General features: G+C 39.7%; 1 protein-coding gene across 2 annotated transcripts in view; it reads right to left on the reverse strand.

Annotated features, from left to right (window-relative positions):
• The window catches only part of EXOC6B (exocyst complex component 6B), a 686,378-nt gene that overhangs the window by 183,258 nt on the left and 477,566 nt on the right, over positions 1 to 25,554 (reverse strand). For both annotated transcript variants that reach the window (XM_062209648.1, XM_062209647.1), the window contains exon 19: positions 25,186 to 25,327. In XM_062209648.1, coding sequence (XP_062065632.1) covers positions 25,186 to 25,327 — 142 coding nt within the window. The remainder of the gene's footprint in view (positions 1 to 25,185; positions 25,328 to 25,554) is intronic.

A 25,554-nucleotide genomic window follows, 5' to 3' on the forward strand; every position in this document is an offset into this window, starting at 1 on the left:
TGCTGCTCCACTTCGAATTTAGCTCCTTGCTAACGTGCCTGGGAAAGCAGTGGAGGATGGCCTAAGTGCTTGGGTCTCTGCACCGACTTGGGAAACCAGGATTAAACTCCTGGCTCTTAGCTTTGCCCTGTCCACCTCCACCCCCACCCCTGGCCGTTGTAGTCATTTTGGTAGTGACCCAGCGAATGGAAGATCTTTCTTTTTATATTTTTATTTATTTATTTTTTTTATTTGACAGGTAGAGTTATAGACAGTGAGAGAGAGAGACAGAGAGAAAGGTCTTCCTTCCGTTGGTTCACCCCCCAAATGGCCGCCACGGCCGGCACTGCGCCAATCCGAAGCCAGGAGCCAGATGCTTCTTCCTGGTCTCCCATGCAGGTGCAGGGGCCCAAGTACTTGGGCCATCAGAATGGAAGATCTTTCTCTCTCCCTCCCTCTCCATAACTCTTTCAAATAATAAATAAATAAATCCTTTTTAAAATTCTCCTAATTTTTTTTTAAAAAATAAAGGTTAGAATAAAGGGAAAGATACCTATAACTTAATCTCAAAGTTTTTTGTAGGAAATGTGATCAATATTCATAATAGAGCCTAACAGCAAATGCCAAACTGGTATTCCAAATAGATTTTTTAAATTGTTTCTAAAGGTCAATTCTCCTATCGTCTTTTGCTGAGAAAAGACTGTGAAAAACAATTGAGAACCAGTACAGACGACATGGCTTTCTAATTATTAAGGAATTAATCCCCTATATTATGTCACAGCCATAGCATGAGGGGATTTTCATGCTTGTGCTAAGTAAATAAACAATATCCACTTGGCTGAAGCACGTACTACTGCACAGTGAGAAGAAATGAGGATCCAGGGCATTGCGGTGACTGATGTCAAAGGCAGCACATATTCACATGGAGAGAGAAATGGTCTTAAGAGGAATAAATCTGGGAAACTAGAGAAGCTGATGTCCATGTCTTGCCAAAATATAAGAATATTCAATAAAAATTCACAGAAATAAGTAGGTTGAATCTAATACAGCAAAATATTTTTTAAAAACGTCAAGATTTAAAGGAAGCAGATAGGTTCCTACTGGTGAATGGAGTTAAGGGAGAAAGGGGGGGGGGGGAGAGAAAGAGAGAGAGAAAAGTATCTTTGATTTTCTGGTTCACTTCCAGAATGCCCAAGAGCCAAGGCTACTGGCTCCAGGCCTCTGCCTCACCCACTCCAGCTGCTGCAACCACTAGGGAAGTAAACCTGTATATGGAACTCTCTCTCTCCCTGTGTGTGTGTCTGTGTGCACGCACAACTCTGCCTTTCAAATAAATAAACAAATCTTAAAAACAAACAAACAAAAAAGCCAGGCCTCTGTTTGAGAAAAGCAACCTTGAGGTCATCAATGACACTGACCATGTTAACTTCCTTGATGCTGGTAAAGTGCTTGGCTGTTTGTGTAGGATTCATTGTTTCTAAGGTAGCTGAACTTTCTGGAAGGGATCAAGAATATTTCACCCCAAATAAGCTTAAGGATTATCTCAAGGTCTGTCAGCCTATATGTATTTCCATATTTAACTGGTCACCTGAAGCCTGTCAATAAGACAGCTAAAGTTATCAAAGATCTCATTGACTTTTTCTAATGTCATTTCACAAGTTAATTTTCTTTTCTTTTCTTTTTCTTTCTTTCTTTCTTTTTTTTTTTTTTTTTTTTTTGACAGGCAGAGTGGACAGTGAGAGAAAGAGAGAGAGAGACAGGGAGAAAGGTCTTCCTTTTCCGTTGGTCACCCCCCAATGGACGCTGCAGCCAGTGTGCTGTGGCCAGCACACTGTGCTGATCCGAAGCCAGGAGCCAGGTGCTTCTCCAGGTCTCACATGCGGGTGCAGGGCCCAAGCACTTGGGCCATCCTCCACTGCACTCCCGGGCCACAGCAGAGAGCTGGCCTGGAAGAGGAGCGACCGGGACAGAATCCGGCGCCCCGACCGGGAATAGAACCCAGTGTGCTGGCGCTGCAGGTGGAGGATTAGCCTATTGAGCCGCAGCGCCGGCCACAAGTTAATTTTCTTACATAACTAACCCTGGGGACTTATTCTGACTCTGGTTAAACAGTGCCTTCTGCTTCTTTGCTGTGAATTTTGTTGTTGTGTGTTTGGGAGATAATCCCTTTTTAACACCATTCTGGTCTGGTTAGTCCAAATGAGGCTTTCCCATAATGCTTTTTAATGCTCATGAGCTCTTTTATATCCTTCATTAGGATAACGAAGACTAGCTTTCAATTTTAAATGACCTATTCTCTGAGTCACAATCCTTGTAAATGTTAATAAATATTGTGCATTATTTTTTAAAAAAAAAGACAGACACTATAATATGGGATGCAGGCATTCCAAGTGATGCCTTAACCCACTAGGCAACAATGCCCACCTCTGTCAGTAACTTTTTATGTTATCTTTCTACTAACCCTTCATTTGTATTCTTGTCTACGCTGTTTTCAACTCATTTTTGCTTTGTCATATGAAATTTATTTTTCAACTTATCCTGTTGAGAATGATCTCAAATCATTTTTGGAAAACAGTAGATAATATTTTTTATGATGACAGCTGCTTGGTATATCACTTTCTGGACAGAGACCTTTGCTTCCATTTCCATAGTGAATGATAACAGTAACAGTCTTGAACTAAAACATCAAAATGTTTTGTAAGTATACAATATAGAGTAAATGTTGACCGTTAAAAGAAAACTGATCAAGACTCTTAAGCAGTGTGTAGGTATGGCATACTACACTATGAAGTAAGCTGAAAGTCCTAGAAAGGGCCAGTGCTGTGGCGTATCAGGTAAAGCTGCCACCTTCAATGCTCGCATCCCAAATGGGTGCCGGTTCAAGTCCCAGCTGCTCCACTTCTGATCCAGCTCTCTGCCATGGCCTGGGAAAGCAGAAGACAGCACAAGTCTTTGGGCCCTTGCACTCTCATAGGAGACACAGAAGAAGCTCCTGGTTCCTGGCTTCAGATTGTCCCAGCTCTGGGCGTTGTGGCCATTTGGGGAGTGAACCAGTGGATGGAAGACCTCTCTCTCTCTGCCTCTGCCTCTCTGTAATTCCGCCTTTCAAATAAATAAATCTTTAAAAAAAAAAAAAAAGAAAGTAATAGAAACAAGTAAAGTAGACTCCATCTAGGATGTTTCCCATGTTCAAAGAGCCATATTTTTTATGGCATAATTGCTTTCCAAGCTGAAAGTAGACAATGTTTCTATATTACACATTAAACAGATGGCATCATATTGTACTAGGAATGTTTATTCTGGCATTCTAAATTAATGTCCACAGAAAATAAACCTCTCATTGGGTAAGGTAAATAGAATTCCAGCCTTTTCTAGAATTTACTAAGTCTTTTTTTTTTTTCAGAAGTTTTATTTGTTTATTTTTATTTATTTGAAAGGCAGAGAGAGAGAGAGGTCTTCCCTGGGCCAGGCCACAACCCAAAGCCTAGAGCTCAATCTCGGTACTCACACAGGTGATAGGAATCCAAGTATTTGATCCATCATCTCATACCTTCCAGGGTGGAATCTGAAAGAGCCAGGACTTGAACTTGCACTGTGATATGGCTCCTGGCTTCGGATCGGCACAGCACTGGCCATTATGGCCAATTGGGGCGTAAACCAGCAGATGGAAGACCTCTCTCTCTCTCTGCCTCTCCTTCTCTGTGTGTGTAACTCTGACTTTCAAATAAATAAATAAATATTAAAAAAAAAAAAAACTTAACAGCACTTCAGGGCCAGTGTTGTGGCATAGACAGTAAAGCTGGCATCCCATATGGGCACCGTTTACTGTTTCATGTCTAGGCTGCTCCACTTTTTTTTTTTTTTTTTTTTTGACAGGCAGAGTTAGACAGTGAGAGAGAGAGAGAGACAGAGAGAAAGGTCTTCCTTCCGTTGGTTCACCCCCCCCCCCCCCAATATGGCCACTATGGCCGGCGCTGTGCCGATCTGAAGCCAGGAGCCAGGTGCTTCTCCTGGTTTCCCATGCGGGTGCAGGGCCCAAGGACCTGGGCCATCCTCCACTGCCTTCCCAGGCCACAGCAGAGAGCCGGACTGGAAGAAGAGCAACCGGGACAGAATCCAGCGCCCTAACCGGGTCTAGAACCCAGGGTGCTGGCACTGCAGGTGGAAGATTAGCCTAGTGAGCAGCGGCGTCAGCTGGGCTACTCCACTTTCAATCTAGTTCCCTGCTAATGGCCTGGGAAAGCAACAGGAGATGGCCCAAGTGTTTGGGTCCCTGACATTCATGTGGGAGACCCAGGTGAAGCGCCTGACTCCTGGCTCCTGCATCAGTGGATGGAAAATCTCTGTGTGTGTGTGTGTGTGTGTGTCTCCCTCTCTCTTTCTGTACCTCTTTCAAAATATATAAATAGACCTTTAAAAAAAATCCTTCAGCACCTTCTCTGACCTCTAAGGAGACAGGTCTGGCTAATTATTTAGTCAGTCATGGCTGTATAACGAAACCCCATAAACACTGTGGACACTGGAGCTTGGTGCAGTTTCCCGACTGGTGGAAACACTGTGTGTTGGGAGGATGCCAGACCCAGATTCTGTGAGGAAAACACATGAAAGCCCTGCACTCTTCACCCAGCCCTGCCCCATCATCTCTTCTGTATGCCTGTTCCTGAGTACAAGGCTTCCAGTAGGTTCTGTGAATTGCTCTAGCACATTATTGAACCTTTGTGCGAAGTCCTGAATTTGTGGGCAGCTGGGTAGAAGTGTTGCTCCCTTGAGGGTATCTCAAACCTGCAGCTGGTATCTGAAGACCTGCTGTCTGTGGCACTAGAGTGATCTCAAGTTACTAAGTTAAAATAGTTTCCTTTATTAGAGATCGTTTTCAATATGGCATAAAAAAGATCTGTGTATCTTGCGCAGATTCTAACGTTTTCTATTTATTCTAGTCTTCCCTCTTTCCTTCATGAAATAGTTCTAGAATGAGTTCGGAATTTTATTCTCCCAAGTGGAATTTTAATATAATGTATTAAAACAATGATCCAATATCATGTAAAATGTTTGTACTAGATCAGTATCAACATAAATACTAGTCTGCTATTCTGCTTACATAGGCTAATGAATTTATTTTCAGAGGTTAAGAGCTAGATTTAGGGTCCATCTTATCAGAGAATATAAACTTGGTAAGAAGAGCTCCTTTGAGGAGATTTTTCTTTTTTTCTTCTTTCTTTTCTTCCTAAAACAGCAACAAAATAAAGGATAAGAGAATCTCTGCCAATGAAACCAGAGACTTTAAGCTGGGTTAGGTAAGTGGTGGTCAAGAAATTGACTTCAGAAACAACAGGAGCTCCAGAGGCAGTAGGCATTTGAACTCCTAAGTATTTGCTACGGGGGAAGGAGTTTGGCGTTTCAAGTGAACTTAGGTTTGAGGAAAAAGGAAGTGAATTTATTCTGAAAGTACATAAGCAACTTCTTTTCATGACAGACGGGTGCTTTTTAAAGAATATCTTAAGTGCCAAGAGGCATAGGAGATAAATGAGTATTTCAAGTATTAAAAGCACTCCTGTCTTTAAAATGGTCCCAAGTTGAAAAAGCCCTAAAAATGCTTTTCTGCGTGGAAGAGAACCTCACCCTTTTCTCTGGTTAATTGCCTGACTAGGGGATTATGCTACACCTTGTTTCCATCTATTGACAGCAGAAAGCTGACAAAGAGATTCCAGTGAGTCAGAAGGGAAGGGCGCCTAGAGCAGTCTGACTTTTGAGATCTGGTACCGAACTGAGGAGACCCGAATGTCACCGCAAAGTCACATCATTCAGAAAGAAAAAGACAGAAGAAAAAAAGGATTATTAGATAACTTCACTGACGCCTATAAAGAAAATAAACTACGGATTATTTTTCTTCTATTCTTGGCACATTATATAAAATGTTTGGTATTCTTTAGAATTAAATAGCTCAGTGTCATTAGGCTTACCAATGGAAACATAGGAAAAATAACTACTGAAATTTTAAGAAGCAGAAAAGTAAACCCCTCCTTTCGTCTAAGAGCTATTTACGCTGATTCAACTTCATCTTCCATTCATTCTTGAACTTTCTGAATTTGGTTTCTACTACCTGACTTTCATGAAAAGGATTCTTTCTCAAATCATTTTTGGCTTCCTGTTAGTAAAATGGCACGGTTTACGTCCAGGACACCATCTTAGGCTCTAGCCCGGACCGCCATTGCTAGAAGCCAGTTGACCAGATAGCCCAACCACAGTGTGTCAGCTCTACCCCCACTCTAATGGGATTTGCAGCTCCTACTCCCCTGTCAGCACCCCCCACCACCACCCTGCAAAGATGTAACAGGACTTCCTGCATACGTGACCTTCTCTTACTCCCTTGTCCTCTTTCCCAGGCCCATCGGGCTTCCCCCATAAGACAATAAACTTTTGCTCTAACTCTGGTGTTTGGTGTGTTTTTTGGTGGCCTTACACTTCCTTCTCACTAAAGCAAAAATTTCTTTCAGTTCTTAGGACATTTGCATGCACCCTGCCATGTTTCGGTCATGTTTGTACAGGTTGAACATCGCTAATCCAAAAATCCAAAATCTGAAATGCCTCAAGATCTAAAACTTGAGTGCCAATGTGATGTCACCAGTGGGAAATTCCATACCTGACCTCATGTGATGGGCTGCAGTTCAAATACTGTTGCTCTAAAAATACTGTATAAAATTCTTTCTTTTCCTTTTCTTCCTAAAACAACAACATAAATATGTGTATAAGGTGTACATATATAGATCAAATAAATTGGGTGCTTAGACTTGGGTCATATCCTAAAATATGTTCTATGTACATGAAAGTATTCCAACATCCCCCCAAAAATCTGAAATCTGAAACACTCTTGGTCTGAAGTATTTCAAATACAGATATTCAATCTATACTAAAATTATTTTTTGTTTACCTGAAATTCAAATTTGACTCAGGTACAATGTGTTTTTAATCTGGGAACCCTACTCCTATTTGGTTTCCACATTTTATATTGCCCCTTATTAGGCATTTTTTACACTTTTGCCATAGTGACTTTTTAAGCAGAAAAGCATCATGATGTTCTCATACTTAAAATATATAAACAGCTCCCAATGTTCGTAGAATAAAGTGTATATGTAATAAGTCTTGAAAGATCTAAAAATGACATCTTTCCCTTTAGCTACTCTACTTCATTTAATCATGTTGTTTTTTGGACAGGCAGAGTGGGACATGAGAGAGAGAGACAGGGAGAAAGGTCTTCCTTTACCGTTGGTTCACTCTCCAATGGCTGCTGCGGCCAGCGCACTGCGCTGATCTGAAGCCAGGAGCCAGGTGCTTCTCCAGGTCTCCCATGCGGGTGCAGGGCCCAAGGACCTGGGCCATCCTTCACTGACTCCCGGGCCACAGCAGAGAGCTGGCCTGGAAGAGGGGCAACTGGGACAGAATTCGGTGCCCCGACTGGGACTAGAACCTGGTGTGCCGGCGCCGCAGGCGGAGGGTTAGCCTAGTGAGCCAAGGAGCTGGCCTAATCATGTTCTTTGAACTAGTTTTTACTTTCCAAATAAGTTTTTAATTCCTCTCAGAATTTGTATATACCACTAGACTTTGTCAGAACACATTTCCTAACCTACTTCATTCCACCTGAATGGCTAATTGCTAGCCATGTAGTCCAACTGAACATTCTAGTCCAATCCATTCACATATAACAAAATTATTTCAAAGAAGATTGAGCTATATACATTCATAACTATGTGGAATTAAATAAAGACAAAAACACAGGCCTCAGTTCACCCATCCAACCAGAGACCCTACCATATCACTCCATCCTTCCAGGAACACAGTGGACAACAGAAGTAAAATAGAGAGTAGCTTCCACTATAGAATCTTATAGGCAGGAGTAAATATTCGACATACTGCCTTACTAGTACTGGAAAGTTCAGCTTTTCTAAATGGAAGCATTAGCAATGATAATTTAATCACATTTTCTAAATTCTAATCTTAGAAGTATAAATTCGGGAATGCTAAGGTGATAGGCTTCCACCCTTCCTTCCCCCTTTTAACCCCCCTCCCTTCATGCATATGTGCACATAAATCCAAGTAGGTTAAGGATAGAGAAGGAGGGTAGATTTTTAAAAATTTGTAATACTAAAAGTGGAAATACTAGATGGTTTCATTAAAACAGCTGAACAATATCAGAAATTGTTTAATACTGAAATGTTAGAGCATGTACTGATGGGAAGAAACGATTTTTTTTTTCATTTGAAATGACTTATAAAATTAGAACTCTCACCATCATTTGGAGATGTTTAAAGTGTAGTTATTGGAACTTCCTATAGACCTGAGTAGAAGTATGCTGACTTTCAACAAATAATTTTTATTTTTAAAATGTTTTTGTAGTTAAAACCACTGTTACTTTTTTTAACCTCTAACTTTATTGATTTATTGATTTGGATCTTCTCCAAGTGCCAGTGCCGGCCCTCTGGCAGATCCACTTCTAATCCAGCTCTCTGCTTGTGGCCTGAAAAAGCAGTGGAAGATGGACCAAGTGCTTCGGTCCCTGAACACATGAGGGAGACCTGGAAGAAGTTTCTGGCTCTTGGTTTTGGCCTGGTCCAGCCTCAGCTGTTACAGACATTTGGGAAGTAAACCAGCGGATGGAAGATGTCTCTCTCTCTTTCTCTCTACATTTCTGCCTTTCAAATAAATCAACAAAACTATTTAAAAAAAGAAAATATAAAATGTGTAAAATATGTCAGTACAAATATTTGGAGACAAGCAAGAGCAGTGAATGCATCAGAAATTTTTGTGGGAATATGGGTTATTACAAATATTAAGACTTCAGCCATGGGACTGGTGCTGTAGCACAGCGGGTTAAAGCCCTGGTCTGAAGTGCTGGCATCCCATATGGGCACCGGTTCTAGTCCCGGCTACTCCTCTTCCAATCCAGCTCTCTGCTGTGGCCTGGGATAGCAGTAGAAGATGGCCCAAGTCCTTGGGCCCCTGCACCTGTGTGGGAGACCCAGAAGAAGCTCTTGGCTCCTGGCTTCGGATCGGTGCAGCTCTGGCCATTGCAGCCATCTGGGGAGTGAACCAGCGGATGGAAGACCTCTCTCTCTGTCTCTACCTCTCTCTGTAACTCTGTATTTCAAATAAATAAAATAAAGCTTTTAAAAAAATAGTTTGGCCTGTGTGAGATAATGGAAAGTATAAATGCCTTGATGGAAGGGGATAGCGGTGTTAAAGAAATAAAATAATTTTCATCTGAGAAGGTGTTTAGAGTTACTTGACAAGCAGAAAGAGATGCCCATACAGTTCGCTGGGGGCTAACGGAAGGCCTTATGGTTGAAATGATAAAGATGAGCTATGCTACTACTGGCTTATTTACCCCTGAAAATGCTTCTGAATGTTCTCAAGGGCATTATAGGGATTCATGAGATTTTTAAATAATTGTATTTAAAGTTTCCCATAAGAAACTAGTAAAAAGACTTTAAAGATTAAAGTTATTATGATATGCTCCTTTAATTGTAACAAAATCTGTTTCATGAAGTCTGGAAACCAGGTCAAGTGATACAGAAGTAGCAATAACCATAGTATATTTTACTTGTTCTCCTTTGAAATGGCATTTCTTAATCTTTATGGTACTAGAAATGTCCAAAGTGTATAATCTTCGAGCTTCAAACAGGATGAAACATCTAAAAAACTCTAATAGGAACTAGCCCTCTCTTTCATCAGAGATGTGACAAAGGTCACATTTACCAAACAGCCAGAAAGAATTTCCGGGAACTGGGTGTTTGCTGGAGGAAAAAGCTTAACTGGGAACCATGGTCCTTTACGCAGCAGATCCTCCACATCCCCTCATCAGTAATACTGCCCAGAAACAACCCAAGGAAACATTTGCCATCAGGAATGGTACTTTGTGTTGGGCAGTCTGTGGAAACCAACAGCACGGCCTGACAGTGATGTATGACAAGGTTAGAGCAGCATGATCCATCTCTATTTTCTTGACAAGGATGGCATCTTGGGCCATGGTGAGGAGGAACAGGTTGCCTGCCCCCACTGCTCAGGTTGGCAGCATCTCCTACCAAATGACTGGATGTCTGGCAATGGGCTCAGGGAAACAATGATCACCTTATCTCCTGGGATTCAAGGAACTTCAGGCCATGAACCAAAATAGCTGCTGAGTGGGCACTACTCACTGACCCATGTCTGAGGCAAGCCCTGCCAGAGGGTCTAGGGTCTGTCATTCCAGTCAAAGACAAGCAGTGTTGCTGTTTTAATGGCAAAGAGGCCTATTTGGGTTCTCCATGGCTAAGAGAGGCCCTTGAGAAAAGCATAATACCTAGCATGATGGGCTTTGTAGGAATGGAAAGACAACAGCAAACAGAACAGGGCTTTTGTACTGCCTATTTTTGGTGGAGGGAAGATATTTGCAATTTCACACCATTTTAGATCTGGGAATCCAACCTGAAGTCTGATCTTCCCAGAAAGAAAAGCTAACAGCTTATGGACTGTCTCATAATTATAATAGTCACCCAAGAATATGTTCCTGTTGAAGATGAAATTTTGGAGGACTGGTTCTGCTGCCATATATCAATTTAAAGAGATTGAGAAATATGAGTTATATGGTCGCTTTTAACAACACTGAGCAACTTAAAATAAAAATGGTAAATTCTAGTCCTTCCTTCCATGTATAGCTCAAGAATCCAAGAAAACACAAAACTATTATGAAGCTATATTATAAGACTCATCTTCTGCTACAGCTGGCTAGCTAAATGAGCTGAAAATCATGTGCCTAAATTGATCTTTCAGTTGCAGTAACTTCTCCATATTTCCTTGACAAATGCAAGGGTACCAAGAGAAACAGTGGAATTCTGAGCTTTCAAACGTTCCCAGAATGCTTTCCACTGTATTTCTGTTGCATCCATGGCAGAGTGCTGCTCTGCACTGTTCTATCCCTTATTCAATCTTGTCCTATGTCTAGGAGCTAACCACAAATATGAGCTCAAGGTTGAAAAGCAAAACAAGAATGGGGAAGGAAGAAATTATATCCCGAAGGAAATGTAAGAGCTTCTGGATAAAAGATGGTGAAAACTGTATGGATATGCAATTTGTACTACTTCTTAACAGACAACTAAACAGAATCAAGACTAACAACTTAATCACCACAGGGACCTCACTGGAGAGACGTGAGTGAACAGACTCAGCACTCATTACATTCACAGTTTGCTTGCCTCACTCTTGAAGCTTTGTTTTCTGCCTTGGCTTAGTTTTTATTTAAGGGTTAGGACTCTTCATTTGCACAATATAAACTTTAAAAGCTGCAAAACACTAAAAACTGAAAACATTTAATATTATAAACCATAAAACTGTGAGGATGGGGAAGAAGATACAGAAAGACATATAGATAAAATTATAAATATAATAAAGTTGTCATGGCTATTCCCAATTGATTTAATATATATTATCTCATTTAACTTTGTAACAATATTGTGAAACAAATATAATGGAGATTAGTATTTTTAGTTTATTAATGGGTTGAGGGAGGTTAAATGAGTTGACTGATTCACTCCCATGGCTGTAATTATCACACAGATACCTCTTAAAGCTCCCAAGCAACTCTATCAAAGGTTACTGCAATAGCCTTCTAACTGGTCTCTGAGGCTCCAGATCACTCAAGAGTACCTTCTGAAATACAAATCTAAAAAGCCAGTCTCCTATTTAAAAGTCTACAATTTCCAATTTTATCTCTAGCCTCTTGCATCGTACCAAGTAAGGGCATAGATTATTGAATTAATGCTGGTAACAGATGTTGAGCTGAACTACGAATCTAGATCTCCTTATTTTGAATATACAAATAAGAAGCTCAGAAAATTCTGAAGTCAATCCCAGATCGATCTTCCCAGTATGTGAAAGAGACAATAACCCTAGTTTGACTAAGGAGGTAAGTATTGAGGAATTAAGATTTGCTGGTGTTTAAAATTCAGTATCTCTACCAAAATGTTCTAACATCCAAAACCAGCTACAATACAAACATATGGGGATGTAAGAAGTCCACACAAAGCAGAAGAACCCAGAAGTCATTGTCAGTTTTTAAAAGAAAGAGGATAATTTCTTAAATTACTTGCACTGAAGGTACATGGGTTTGGTAGCCTGTCAAAAAGAATTACCTAACAACAACACTCCTGTCAGATAATGGCACCCTGAGCTGTAGTCACCATCTCTATGAAACACAAGTTAACTGACTGATGTCTTACAAAAGCATCAGGCTGAAATTAGAAAATCATCAGTTCTGAATTATACCTTTCAGGATAACCATAAAAGTCTCACAGACAACTACCAAGAAGCAAAAGTTAATTTTTTATACCAAATTAAAGAGCTTTCTAAACCTAACTGGTTCACAAACGATAGCACAGGTTCAAGTGGTCTGCAAAGAACTGAGAGTTGCTGGGTATGTGCTAACTGCTGCTGCTGCTGTTAATGGTACAGGACCAATTACTAATTCCTGCATTTTTAGTGCTTTAACAGTCCAGGAAATAAACCCTTTCATTCATTATTTCACTTAATCCTGATCTCATCTCTCTAACATACCATTATTATTCTTATTTCATAAATGGGGCCATAAGGGTTGCATACTTTACCCAGGGAACAACCTAAATTAAGTGATGACTTGAACCCACTGTGTCAAATTGATTCTAAAATCTATGTTCTTAATGACAACACTATACAAGCTGAGTATCTCAGGCTTATGGTAGTGTGAATTATTCCATTATATATTTGGGATCTAAGAAAACGGCAGCCCAGGCCATGGAGTCAGTCACGCAAAGTACATTTACTTTCTATCTTGTCCAGGGATTCATTTCTTTCAGGACCTATACAGCTCTTTCAAGGACTTACAGACAAAAAAGGAAAATATCTCACACACACAGACACACACACATACACACACCCCACTGGGTAGAAAAATGTAAGTGTTAATTATCTTGTCATTTGGGGCTGCTTTTATACGCCTCTGTACAGTTACTTGAGTTTTATGTATCATTTCTTAAAGATTTTTTATAGACCACTGAGCATCTAAAGAAAAAAAATTAGGGGGGTGGTATAGGAAAAGACATAGAATAGAGTTCTTTCTTTTAAAATAAAATAAATGTCCATGGAAAGTTTCTTGACAGACAAATTACTGTCAATCAGAAAAGAAACATTAAATTCTAAATCAATGAACCTTGTTGGTTCTACAATATATGGAAAAGTTTTTCAGTGCTGATATTATGGTTATTAGTGGTAATATCATCTTCAAATATTAGCCTCAAGTTGATCTTCAGTTTGAAAGGCTACTACAAAAAGCTGAGTGGTTTTCCACCTAAGACACTGGCTCTCAGGAACCCCTTTTAGATGATCAACACACCACGCTATGTAGCCACTTTTCCACTAGGGCATCTCTCCAAATCTTAGTCTTAACTGACAGCTGGGTCTCCACTAAGGAGGCTGATTTCCCTGCAGGTCTCTCAAGCAGAAACTGCTCTTCCTTCTAACTAAAATGGACTGCAGAATCGGGCCATAATTCTGACATTTTTCCTACTTTTCATTGCTTCTTCCGGACAGCACTCCTCTTCAAGGTACCTGTATTTCAGCTTAATCACCCATTATCCCAGTTTCTCTCTTAGTTTTCTGTAAAAAATGCCATTATATAGTCAGCCTTTATCATTCATGAGACTTAATACTTATTCAACAGTGTTGGTTGATTGCCTATCTCAAAACCATTTTCTCTCTCTCTCTCTCTCTCTTTTTTTTTTTTTTTTTTGATAGGCAGAGTGGATAGTGAAAGAGAGACAGAAAGAAAGGTCTTCCTTTTTGCCATTGGTTCACCTTCCAGTGGCCGCTGTGGCCAGCGCTTCGTGCTGATCCGAAGCCAGGAGCCAGGTGCTTCTCCTGGTCTCCCATGGGGTGCAGGGCCCAAGCACTTGGGCCATCCTCCACTGCCTTCCCGGGCCATGGCAGGGAGCTGGTCTGGAAGAGGGGCAACTGGGATAGACTCTGGCGTCCCAACCGGGACTAGAACCCGGTGTGCCGGCACTCTTTTCTTTTTAAAAAAAAAGATTGACTTATTTATTTTAAAGGTGGAGTGACAGAAAGGGAAGGAATTGGGGCCAGTGTTGTAGCACAGTGAATTAAACTGTCACCTGTGATGCTGGCATCCCATATTGGAGCACTGCTTTGAGTGCCAGTTACTCTGCTTCCAACTCAGCTCCCTGCAAAGGCAGCACCAGGTGGCCCAAGTACCCTGCAACCCATATGGGATACCTGAATGAAGTTGCTGCCTCTCAGCTTTGACCTGGCCCAGCCCTGGATGTCGAGGCCATTTGGAGAATGAACCAGTGGAAGGAAGATCTCTTTCTGTGTGTCTCTCCCTATTTCTCTCTGTCACCCTGCCTTTCAAACAAATAAATAAATCTTAGAGAAAAAAGAAAGAAAGAAACAGGGAGAGACATGGAGAGAAGGATTTTCCACGCATTTGGTTGACTCCCTGAATGACTGCAACAGCCAACTCTGGGCCAGGCTGAAGCCAGGAGCCTGGAACCCCATCCAGGTCTCCAACGTGGGTCGCAGGGGCCCAGGTACCTTGGGTCATTCTTTGTTGCTTTCCAAAGTGCATCAGCAGGAAGCTGGATCAGAAGCCGAGTAGCCAGGATTCTAGACAGCGCTCTGACATCATTGTTATAAGCAGTGGCTTAACTCACTGCACCACAATGCACCTTTTCTTTAGAACAAAACAAGGTTCTACTTTTTCCTCAACTCAGGAAAAGGTGACTGCATATTCAGTGTCAAGAATAAATTTTGATTTTTCTAGCTAATAATTATGCTTTCGTTCTCCTAGGAAATAACTGTTTAAGACAGAGGAATATGAAACAATACTTATAATCAGATATAAAGAACCTAGGAAAGTGATTTCTAAAAACACTTATTTTGCTTCTGGATATTCTCATGTCTAGATGAAATCCCAGCAATTTTGCTCATTTCTGAATGATGAGATTATGTTGGTTTTTTATTTCCTTTTTGTATTTTCCTTCCCCCCTCCAATTTTTTTTTTTTTTGAATGAGCAGGCATTACTTCTATGAACAACAACCACAAAATAAATGCATGAAAAGATTTTTACTTGATTCTATTACTGACCATGATGGAGTAACAGAGGACTAATCTTCCTACTATTAAAAAAATTAAACAGGGGCTGGTGCTGTGGTGTAGTGGGTAAGACTGCGCCTGCGGTGCCGGCATCCCATATGGGCACTGGTTTGAGTCCCGGCTGCTCCACTTCTGATCCAGCTCTCTGCTGTGGCCTGGGAAAGCAGTGAAAGATGGCCCAAGTCCTTGGGCCCCTGTACCTGCGTGGGAGACCCAGAAGAAGCTCCTGGCTCCTGGCTTCAGAACGGTGTAGCTCCGGCCATTGCGGCCAATTGGGGAGTGAACCAGTGGATGGAAGACCATTCTCTCTTTCTCTCTCTCTGCGTCTGCTTCTCTCTATATATAACTCTGATTTTCAAGTAAATAAATAAATCTTAAAAAAATTAAACAAAGGGGCCAGCACTGTGGCACAGCGGGTTAATGCCCTGGCCTGAAGCGGCGGCATCCCATATGGGCACCAGTTTGGGACCCAGCTGCTCCACTTCCGATCTAGCTCTCTGCTGTGGCCTGGGAAAGTAGTGGAAGATGGCCCAAGTCCTTGGGCCCCTGAACCCATGTGGGAGACCTGGAGGAGGCTCCTGGCTCCTGGCTTCAGATCGGCGCAGCTCCACCCATTATGGCCAATTGGGGAGTAAGACCTCTCTCTTTCTCTCTCTGTCTCTCTGTCTCTGTCTCTCTCTCTTTCTCTGCCTCTCCTCTCTCTGTGAAACTCTTTCAAATAAATAAATATTTTCTAAAAATTAAAGAAAAACAAAAAACCTAGATAACAGCACATCTGAAAGAATGGTTTCAGATATCAGACAAGAGGCAATGTAGGACTACTATACTACACAATCTATGATCCTGAGAGAAGGAAAATAAATCAGGTGAGACCGCCAAGGGACAGACTCCAGGCTGCTATAAAAAATAGGCAAAGGCCACACCCAAAAAGAAAAATGCTTTCTCTGATTCCTGGTAGCTAACATGTAGAATAGAAAAAAATGTAAAAAGCAATGTGTTGAGTGAAATTGATATTTTGAGACTTGATTATTGTTTATAGCCTTTATCTATACTCCTGTGGAACAATGGTTTTTCTACTTTCTACTTTTTGAATCTTTTATTCAGTGGAGGATTAAGCCTGTGATTACAAAGTAAATTAAAAATATGTTACTGCAAAAATCATAAGAAAGGAAAGGAGGATTGGGGGTAGGGTGTAAGAGTGGGACGTATCACTATGTGCTTAAAATTGTATACGTGAAATACATGTAATCTGTTCCCTTTATGGAAATAATATTTTTTTAAAAACAGGCAAGGGGAAAGAACTCAAACACAGCATAGTGGTCAGACTGAGCTGAAAAGATAGAGATCAAAGTTCAGGAGGCCAAGGCAACTAGCATTTATAGGGCTGAGCACCAGAAAGCAGGAAGCTCCACAACCAAGCACTCAGGGGAACTCCAGGAGGGTTCCAGTGAAGCCCTGGTTTGTGCATGTATGGGAAGAAATTACACAAGGCTGGGGAATGAGCCAACAGAAATCAATAGACTGAATAATTAGTAAGGCTTTTGCTTTAGGCATACTCTGTTATCCACCAGCAAGAGTTGAAAGATCTCTAGATATGCAGGACATTGCGCACAATCCTGCTTTTGAATCGTGTTAAAGTACACCTAGGGAAAAGGCTGCTACAGAAATATTAAAAGCTTAGCAGCAAACCCTAAACAGATCCAACCAATTCCAATTATCTTAAATGCATGTCAGAACAAACTCTAACACTATTTAAATGACTACAACAAAATACAGCACCTAAAACACATAAAATTTAAGATGTCCACATTCAATAAGCAAGGACCAGGAGTGCAAAGAAATGGGAAAATATGACCCACAACCAGGAGGAAAAAAAAATCTATAACACTCATATATCAGGCCTGGAAAACATACAGATGATGGGACTGGTGCAGTAGAATTATGAAAATATTTATTACTAAAATGTCCTGTATGTTGAAGAAGACAAGGGAACATAATTATTATGAGGAAAGAAATGGAAGATATAAAAAAAAAAACCAAATGAAGTTTCCTTTCCTGAAAAGGAAAATACATTGCAATAAATTAATAGCAGGTTAGATACTATAGTAGGAAAGTTCGAAGAACTTGAAGACAGCAATAGAAACTGTCTAAAATGAAGCACACAGAGAATCAAAGTTTTTTTTTTTTTTAAATAAACAGAGCATCAGTTATCTGCAGGACTATATGAAGCGGCCTAAAACACATGGAAGAGGAATTTCAAAAGGAAGGGACAGTTAGAAATATATTTGAAGAAACAAAAGGCAAAAACTTTTCAGATTTAATAAAAATCACAAAGTATGTCTAAATTCAATGAATTTTAAGAAGAATTAACCTAAAGAATATCAAAAAGGCATAGCATATGCAATTGCTGAAAACCACGGATGAAAATCTAAAAAATAGAGAAAAGGAGACATAATTGGTACATATAAACAAAGAAAAACAATAGGCCCCACTATACCAGGCAGAAGAGAATGCATAGAGTTTAGTGTTGAAATAAAGGGGGGGAGGAACAGTTAAAACAGCTTTCCTAAATGCGAGCAAGATAAAATTTCTGTCAGAAAAAACAAAATTTAGAGAATGTAATATGTGTGGAATTGAATTACAATATACATTAAACTGCACTGTAATACATGTTAAAGCAGCTCCCTAGCAGAAGCAAAATTAAATAAGATAGAAATAAAATTCCATACAAAGGTATGAAGAAGGCTGGATGTAGTATATATAAAAGATACCTTTAATCACTTCTAGACATACTTAAAATATAAGTGACTATCAAATAAAAAATAATAATGCATTGTGGGATTTACAGACTGTGTAAAAGTAAATGCTAGGTATAGCACAAAGGATAAGAGATAGGGAAAGTAAATTATAAAGTTATATGATTATTATATTAATGCAAATTGTTATATTATCATTTTAAGGCTTTCTATATTAAATAAAAGATGTATTTTATAAATCCTATAATAACAAATATGAAACAAAGATTCATAGCAAATAACTCACAGATCACATAAAATTGAAAAAAATACAATTAATAAGAAGGAAAGCAATGAGAGGAGAAAAATGGGAGAAAATATGGATGGGAAAATAGAAAACAAGATGGTATATTTAAACCCAATTGTTTCAAAAAGCACATTCAACATAAATGGTCTAAGTGACCTCATAAAAATCAGAGACCATCATATAGGATAAAAAAAGCAAGACCTAACAGTATGCCACATACAACTATAAATTATCTTTAAAAAGATTTTTTAAATGGATAGATTGTGTTATGCAAACAAGTCACAAGAAAGCTCAGTGAGACTACAGTAATATCGCACAAAGCAGGTTTTCCAAAGAAGGCAAGTGATCAGATATGAAGAGGGTCATTTCCCAACAGTAAAGGTGGCAATGCATCATGGGGACATGAGAGACCTCAGTGTGTAATGTGCTGAATAACAGAGCTTCAAAGGCATGAAGCTAATATTATTGAAACAGACATAATTAAAATCCATGAATATTACTGGTTATTTCAACACTCTTCTCAGTGATTGATAGAACAAGACAAAGAAAATCAGTAAGAATGTAAGTGACTTGAACAATAGTAGCAAACCAACTTTACCCATGTGACGTATATAGGATATCTCTGCACAGAAACAGGAGAGTACATATTTTTTCCACATACAAATGAAATTGTACCACATATTGGGTCATTAAAAAAGTCTCAATGAATTTAAGAGAGCTGAAATTATACGAAGCATGTTCTCTCATCAAAAAGAAAATAAACTAGAAATTCAAAATATAAATATTTTTATATAAATTTCTAAATATTAGGAAGTAAACAACACACTTCCGAATAAAGAGGAAAACACAAAAGTAATATGAACATAGTGAATACAAACACAAGCACGACATGCCAACTTTGTGGACTGCAGCTGAAGAAGGACTTAGAGGGTAATTTCTACCACTGAGAAAATAAAATCTCAAATAAGTTATATTTCTATGCAAAGAAACTAACAAAAGAGCAAATTAACAAAAAAGAAGATTGAAATCAATAAATTCAAAGGTGAATATCAATGAGACAGTTGGAAACTGGCTACACATCTCTGTATGGACAGTGCCTGGCCTGCTTCATGCAGTCTGTCCACAGGAGTTGGTGAGGGATCCTTCCCAGCAGGAAGCCCCAGAGCAGCTGCACTACACAGCAGCTACCCAAGGATATGGAGGCTATGTCCTGCTTTATGAGGTCACAAATGGTTACTTCTGCCACATCCTATTAGTTATGATTAAAGCACAAGCCTACTGAGAGTCAAGGGTAGGAAATCAGATGCCATCCTTTACTTTTTTTTTTTTAATATATATTTAACTTTTGATTTCTAGTGTTTTTTTTTTTTTTCAGTTTTTACCAGATTCAATATAGTTCATAGATACAATTCCAATCATTGTTTTTAGTTTCTGAGATAGCATATTCTTTTTTTTTTTTTTTTTTTTTTTTTGACAGGCAGAGCGGACAGTGAGAGAGAGAGAGACAGAGAGAAAGGTCTTCCTTTTGCCGTTGGCTCACCCTCCAATGGCCACTGCGGCCGGCGCACTGCGGCTGGCTCACCATGCTGATCCGAAGCCAGGAGCCAGGTGTTTCTCCTGGTCTCCCATGCGGGTGCAGGGCCCAAGGACTTGGGCCATCCTCCACTGCACTCCCGGGCCATAGCAGAGAGCTGGCCTGGAAGAGGGGCAACCGGGACAGAATCCGGCGCCCCGACCAGGACTAGAACCCGGTGTGGCAGCGCCGCTAGGCGGAGGATTAGCCTGTTGAGCCACGGCGCCGGCATATTCTTAATAATAGCATATTCTTAATTTACATTATATATATAATATATATACATACATATGTATAATATAATATATATACATATAATTTACATTATAGTCAAGGACTTAATGCTTCACCGAATAAAACGTTTAACAAGTTAAAAGCAAAAAGGCCCTAGTTTAGTGGGAATATAGGCAAGGGCTATAAATAATAATCACACTGAAAGATAACCATTTCATCCACATAGAGTAAATTTTAAAGTAATCACAGATCATTAAAACTAGAGTAATACGAAATTCTTAACCATCTCTTAGTGAGGTAGCATCAAGGCCCAAGAACAAAGCATAAAAATAAAGCCAATAAAAGATGTGGTAAAGGAAATATTGTTGTAGGTAACTTTGAATAGTGGAATCTGCACTATAGGTCTGGTATGACATATAGTATCATTTCCCTCTTATTTGAAAATGTACCTGTTATATTTGTTGTGGTACAGATCTTCCAATGAAAAATTCATCTTCTCTTTATTTGAACAATATTTTCACAAGATAATATACTCTTATTTAGGTTGGCAGGTTTTGTTTTCCTTTTTTTTTCTTTCTAAACTTAAAAGACGTCCCTCTGGCTTCTGTTTGTACTATTTCTGTTAGGAAGTTAGCAGTGATTCTCTATCTTCCTCATGCAGTAATAGGGCTTTTTTTCTTTTGGGTGATTTAAAATTTTTCTCTTTCTCATTATTTGTTTAACAACCTGACTGCAATGCACCTTGGTATAGCTTTCTGTGTATTTATCCTTTTAAAGTCTCTTGAGTTTTTTGAATTAGTGGATTAATATTTTTACTCAAACCTAAAAAATTTTTCAGCCACAGTCACGCACTGTGCAATCATATAATTTTTTAAAGTTTCATTTTTGGGCCAGCATTGTGGTGTAGCAGGTAAAGCCACCACCTGCAACATGGGCACCAGTTCAAGTTCCCAACGCTCCACTTGCGATCCAACTCCCAGCTAATGTGCCTGTAAAAGCATCAGAATATGGCCCAAGTACTTGGGCCTCTGCACCCACATGAGAGACCTTGAAGAAGCTCCTGGCTCCTGGCTTTGGCCTAGCACAGACCTAGCCATTACGGAGAAAACCAGTGGATGAGACTCTCTGGGGGCCAGTGCCATGGCACAGTAGGTTAATCCTCTGCCTGCAGTGCCAGCATCCCATATGGGCGCCAGTTCTAGTCCCAGCTGCTCCTCTTCCAATCCAGCTCTCTGCTGTGGCCTGGGAAAGCAGTGAAAGATGGCCCAAGTCCTTGGGCCCCTGTACCTGCATGGGAGACTGGGAAGAAGCACCTGGCTCCTGGCTTTGGATCGGTGCAGCTCCGGCCATTGTGGCCATTTGGAGAGTGAACTAACAGACGGAAGATCTTTCTCTGTCTCTTCCTCTCACTGTGTGTAACTCTAGCTCTCAAATAAATAAATAAAATCTTTTTAAAAAAAAGACGGTGTCTCTCCCCTTCTCTCTTTCTCTGTAACCATGCCTTTCAAATAAATTTTTTTAAAAAGTTTTACTTATTTATTTGAAAGAGTGACACACAAACACACACACACACAGAGTGTGCACTTCCATCAGTTGGTTCACTCCCCAAATGGCTGTAAAAGCCAGGGCTGGGCCAGGCTGAAGCCAGGAGCCAGGAGCCAGGAGGCAGGAATTCCATCCAGGTCTTCCACATATGTAGCAGGGACTAAAACACTTTGGCCATCACCCACTGCTTCTTAGGTGCATTTACAGGGAGCTGGACCAGGGAAGTGGAATAACCAGGATTTGAACTGATGCTCTGATGTAGAATGTAGGTCTCCCAAGTGGCAGGTAACCTGCTGTGCCAAAACATCCATGTCATTATATCTTCTAAATAACTGAACACATTACATTTTGAACATCTATGTCATCAGTGGGTCTATGTCTATTTTGTGGGGTAGGTGATGAGAGCGAGGTAGGTGAGTGCCAAGACACTGCCCAAAAACCTGGGGCTGACATCACCAGGACTTGTGTGTCCCTGATAGACTTTGGGACATTGACATTGGCCATGCCCTGCCAGTGCCAGTGCCTGAGCATCCACTCTGGGACTGCAGGTCAGTGCTCCCATGGCCCCAGTCACAGAAGACTGGACCTCACCAAATGGGTCCCCCCTAAGACTCATGTGCCTATGCTGTGATTTAGAGAAGTACTCATACCACTACTGCCACTGCTATCAATTCATGTGGAAGAAGAAACGGAGTCTATATTACAGTGTCCAGCTAAAAATAAAGCCAAAATAGACTACCAAACCAAGAAGACACAGCTTCTTGAAAAAGCCTTTCTCTGTGAAAGAAACTTGTTAAAAGCGACAGAAACAATTAATCTACCAGATGCACACATATCAAAGTTAGAAACCCAGGAAATATGAAAAAGCAAGGCAATATGATGCCCCCATGAAACATGATAATTTTTTAGTAGTAGACTCCAGAGAAAAGGAAAATGATGAAGTACCTGGCAAACAATTCAAAAGAATGAGTAAAAGGATGTTCAGTGACTTACAAGATAATATAGACAGTTTAATGAAATCAGGAAAGCAATGTGTGATATGAATGGAAATTCAGAAAAGAGAAATCTTAAAGAACAAACAGAAAACTTAGAAATAAAAAGTCAAAAAATATAGTCGACAAAACAACAGACTACAACAAGCAGAAAAAACAAATTCAGAACTTGAAGATAGGCCTTTTGAAATTTCCTAGTGAGACAAAAAAAGGAAGGAAAAAGCTACTTTTTTAAATAATAAAAATAAACAGATACATTCTGAGACTTTTAAGGCACTATTAAATTTATAAAGAACTCAGAAAACCCTGCAACAAATAAAACCAAATAACACAGTTTAGAAATGGATGAGGTTGGGGTGGGGAGGGTGACCACTGTGGTGCAGTTGGGTAAGCTGTCACTTGGGACACTGCATCCCATATCAGAGTGCTTGGGATGGAGTCCTGCCTCCACTTCCCATCTGTTGGCTTTTTGTTAATGTACCTGGGAGACAACATATTATAGCAAAAAAAACTTGAGTTCTTGCCACCCACATGAAAAACCCAGATGCAGTTTCTTGCTCTTGGCTTTGGCCTAGCATAGCCCTGACTGTTACAGACCGAAGGTCTCTGTTTCTCTCCCTCTCCTCCTAACTCTGCCTTTCAAATAAATAAATCTTAAAGAAAAAAAAAATGGACAAAGGATCTAAATCGACTTGTCTCAAAAGAAGAAATACACATGGTCAACAAATAAATGAAAAAGCTATTGATATGAACATCTATCAGGGAAATGCAAAACAAAACCACAATGAGATAGGGGCTCGCTCCAGTCTGAATGACTGTTATCAAAAAGACAAAACATAACAAATGCTTGTGAGGATGTGGAGAAAAGGGAACCCTGACACACTGTTGGTAGGAAGACAAATTACTACAGTCATCATGGAAAGCAGTATGGAAATTCCACCAAAAAAAAAAAAAAACCCTAAAAATATAACTACCATATGACCCAGCTTTCCCACTTCTGGATACACACACACACACACACAGGAAATAAAATCATTGTTTGAAAGATATACCTGCATTTCCTTGTCTACTACAACACTATTCACAATAACCAAGATACAGAATCAACCTAGGTCTCCATCATAGGATGAGTACAGAAAATGTGCTATACCTATATAACAAAACATTATTTAGCCATAAAGAGAATGATATCATGACATTTGCACTAATCTTGATGGAACTGAAGATCATTATGTTAACTGAAATACATAACACACAAATACTGTATGTTCTCTCTCATAAGGAGAAATTTTAAAAAGTGGGCTTGAACTTAGATAGTGAACTTAGATAGAGGCTGGAGAGAGGTTTAACAAGGGGTATAGAACACATTTAGATAGGTTCTAGTGTTCCACAGCACAGTGGGGGTGACTACAGTTCATAATGTATTATATCCTTTACACAGAACTGGGAAAGAAGAGCTGGTAGGATCCACATATAAATAGAAGATGATATAACAGAAATACCAATTGCCTACTTTGATCAGTTTTTGCTGTATACATGTGTTGAAATATTTCAAGCTACCCCATAAAAACTGTACACATATTAAAGATAACTAAAAAATTTAATTAATGAATTAAAAAATATGGGACAGTACTGTTAGCAGACTGATGTAATTTTCCACTATTTTAACTTTCTTGGAAGTAGAAAAACATTGCAGGAGTTTTATTATTCTTTGTTCATTTTCATTTCTCACTGATAGCACGGTGAGCAACACAACATTCCTTCCTAAAAAGCTGAATTTATGTTCAGCCCCAAAGTGTTCATTCATGATGAATCAGTTATAATACTAATGCTCCTGTTTCATTTTACAAGATACTCAATCTCCCAGCCTTCCTTAGAGCTACAAGTGACCATATGGTATATGATCAATGAGGCAGACAACAAAGCTAGCTAGGGATCCCCTGAAAAGGTTTTAATTTTGCTACAAAAAAAGGAATAGGTAAGGCTGGCCCCCTTTCCTGTATTAAAAGTGAGTCTTATCTGACTATAATTCATACGTGGATGAAAAGTTCACACTCTTAAATACAGCAGAAGAGAAGAAACAAAAGGGCCTGGGTCCATAATGATGCACTGAGAAACTAAAGCAATGCATCACCCGATTGCCTCTGAGAAAAATAAAATATATCTGTTTAAACCACTCTGTCTAAAGTTTTCTGTTTCCCATGACAGCAAACATCTCTGACTGAAAAATGCACATATCCCTTGTTCTTTAGACTAAGGAAGAGTTTGCAGATAATATACAGTTTCTCTTAAAATAGACTAAAAAGGGAAATGGATGAGAATTGCATTTTCTTGACATCTTTGGACTAATCAGGTTTTCTTTGATGTCTATTAAATGCATGTCTGCCTTATATCCCTCTCTGATTACAAAATTCTTTGTGGCCAGAGATGATCTGCTTTCTAAACACACGTGGAGGTACTATCAGGTCCTCAAATTAACTGACTGACAGCCTCTATGTCTAGATGTCATGTAAGTTATCTCTGTTACCTACGTATACTTTGTCTCCATAAGGAACAAGGACCCTACAGACCTAAAATTAATTTTTTCATAGTAATAAGTATGGAGTTAAAATGGACAAAAAATGCAAAGGGATGATTCACTGTCTTACGTTCACATTCTCTGACATCCAAGTTGAACTGCTGTAATGCTCCCAAGGTAAGCTGCCTTACTTCGGCTTCCAGCAAAAGTTGCATCAAGGATGTGGCTAAATGCTTGCAAGCTGACATACATGCTGTCTGAGCCACCTTTCCCTGAAATACAAGAGTATATACCACAAAGTTAATGGATTAAAATGAAATTCCAGCAAACATTAAAATCACTTTATGAGTACAAAAAAGGTGACGAGTGAAATTGACATCTTGAAATTTGATTATTATTTATAGCCCTTGTCTATCCGCTTGAGGAACAGTGTTTTGTTTTGTTTTTACTTTCTACTTGTTAAATTCTTTATTTGGTGGAGGATTAAGCCTGCGATTAT

Source organism: Lepus europaeus, chromosome 13 (assembly GCF_033115175.1).
Source record: "Lepus europaeus isolate LE1 chromosome 13, mLepTim1.pri, whole genome shotgun sequence".
Taxonomy (NCBI): Eukaryota; Metazoa; Chordata; class Mammalia; order Lagomorpha; family Leporidae; genus Lepus; species Lepus europaeus.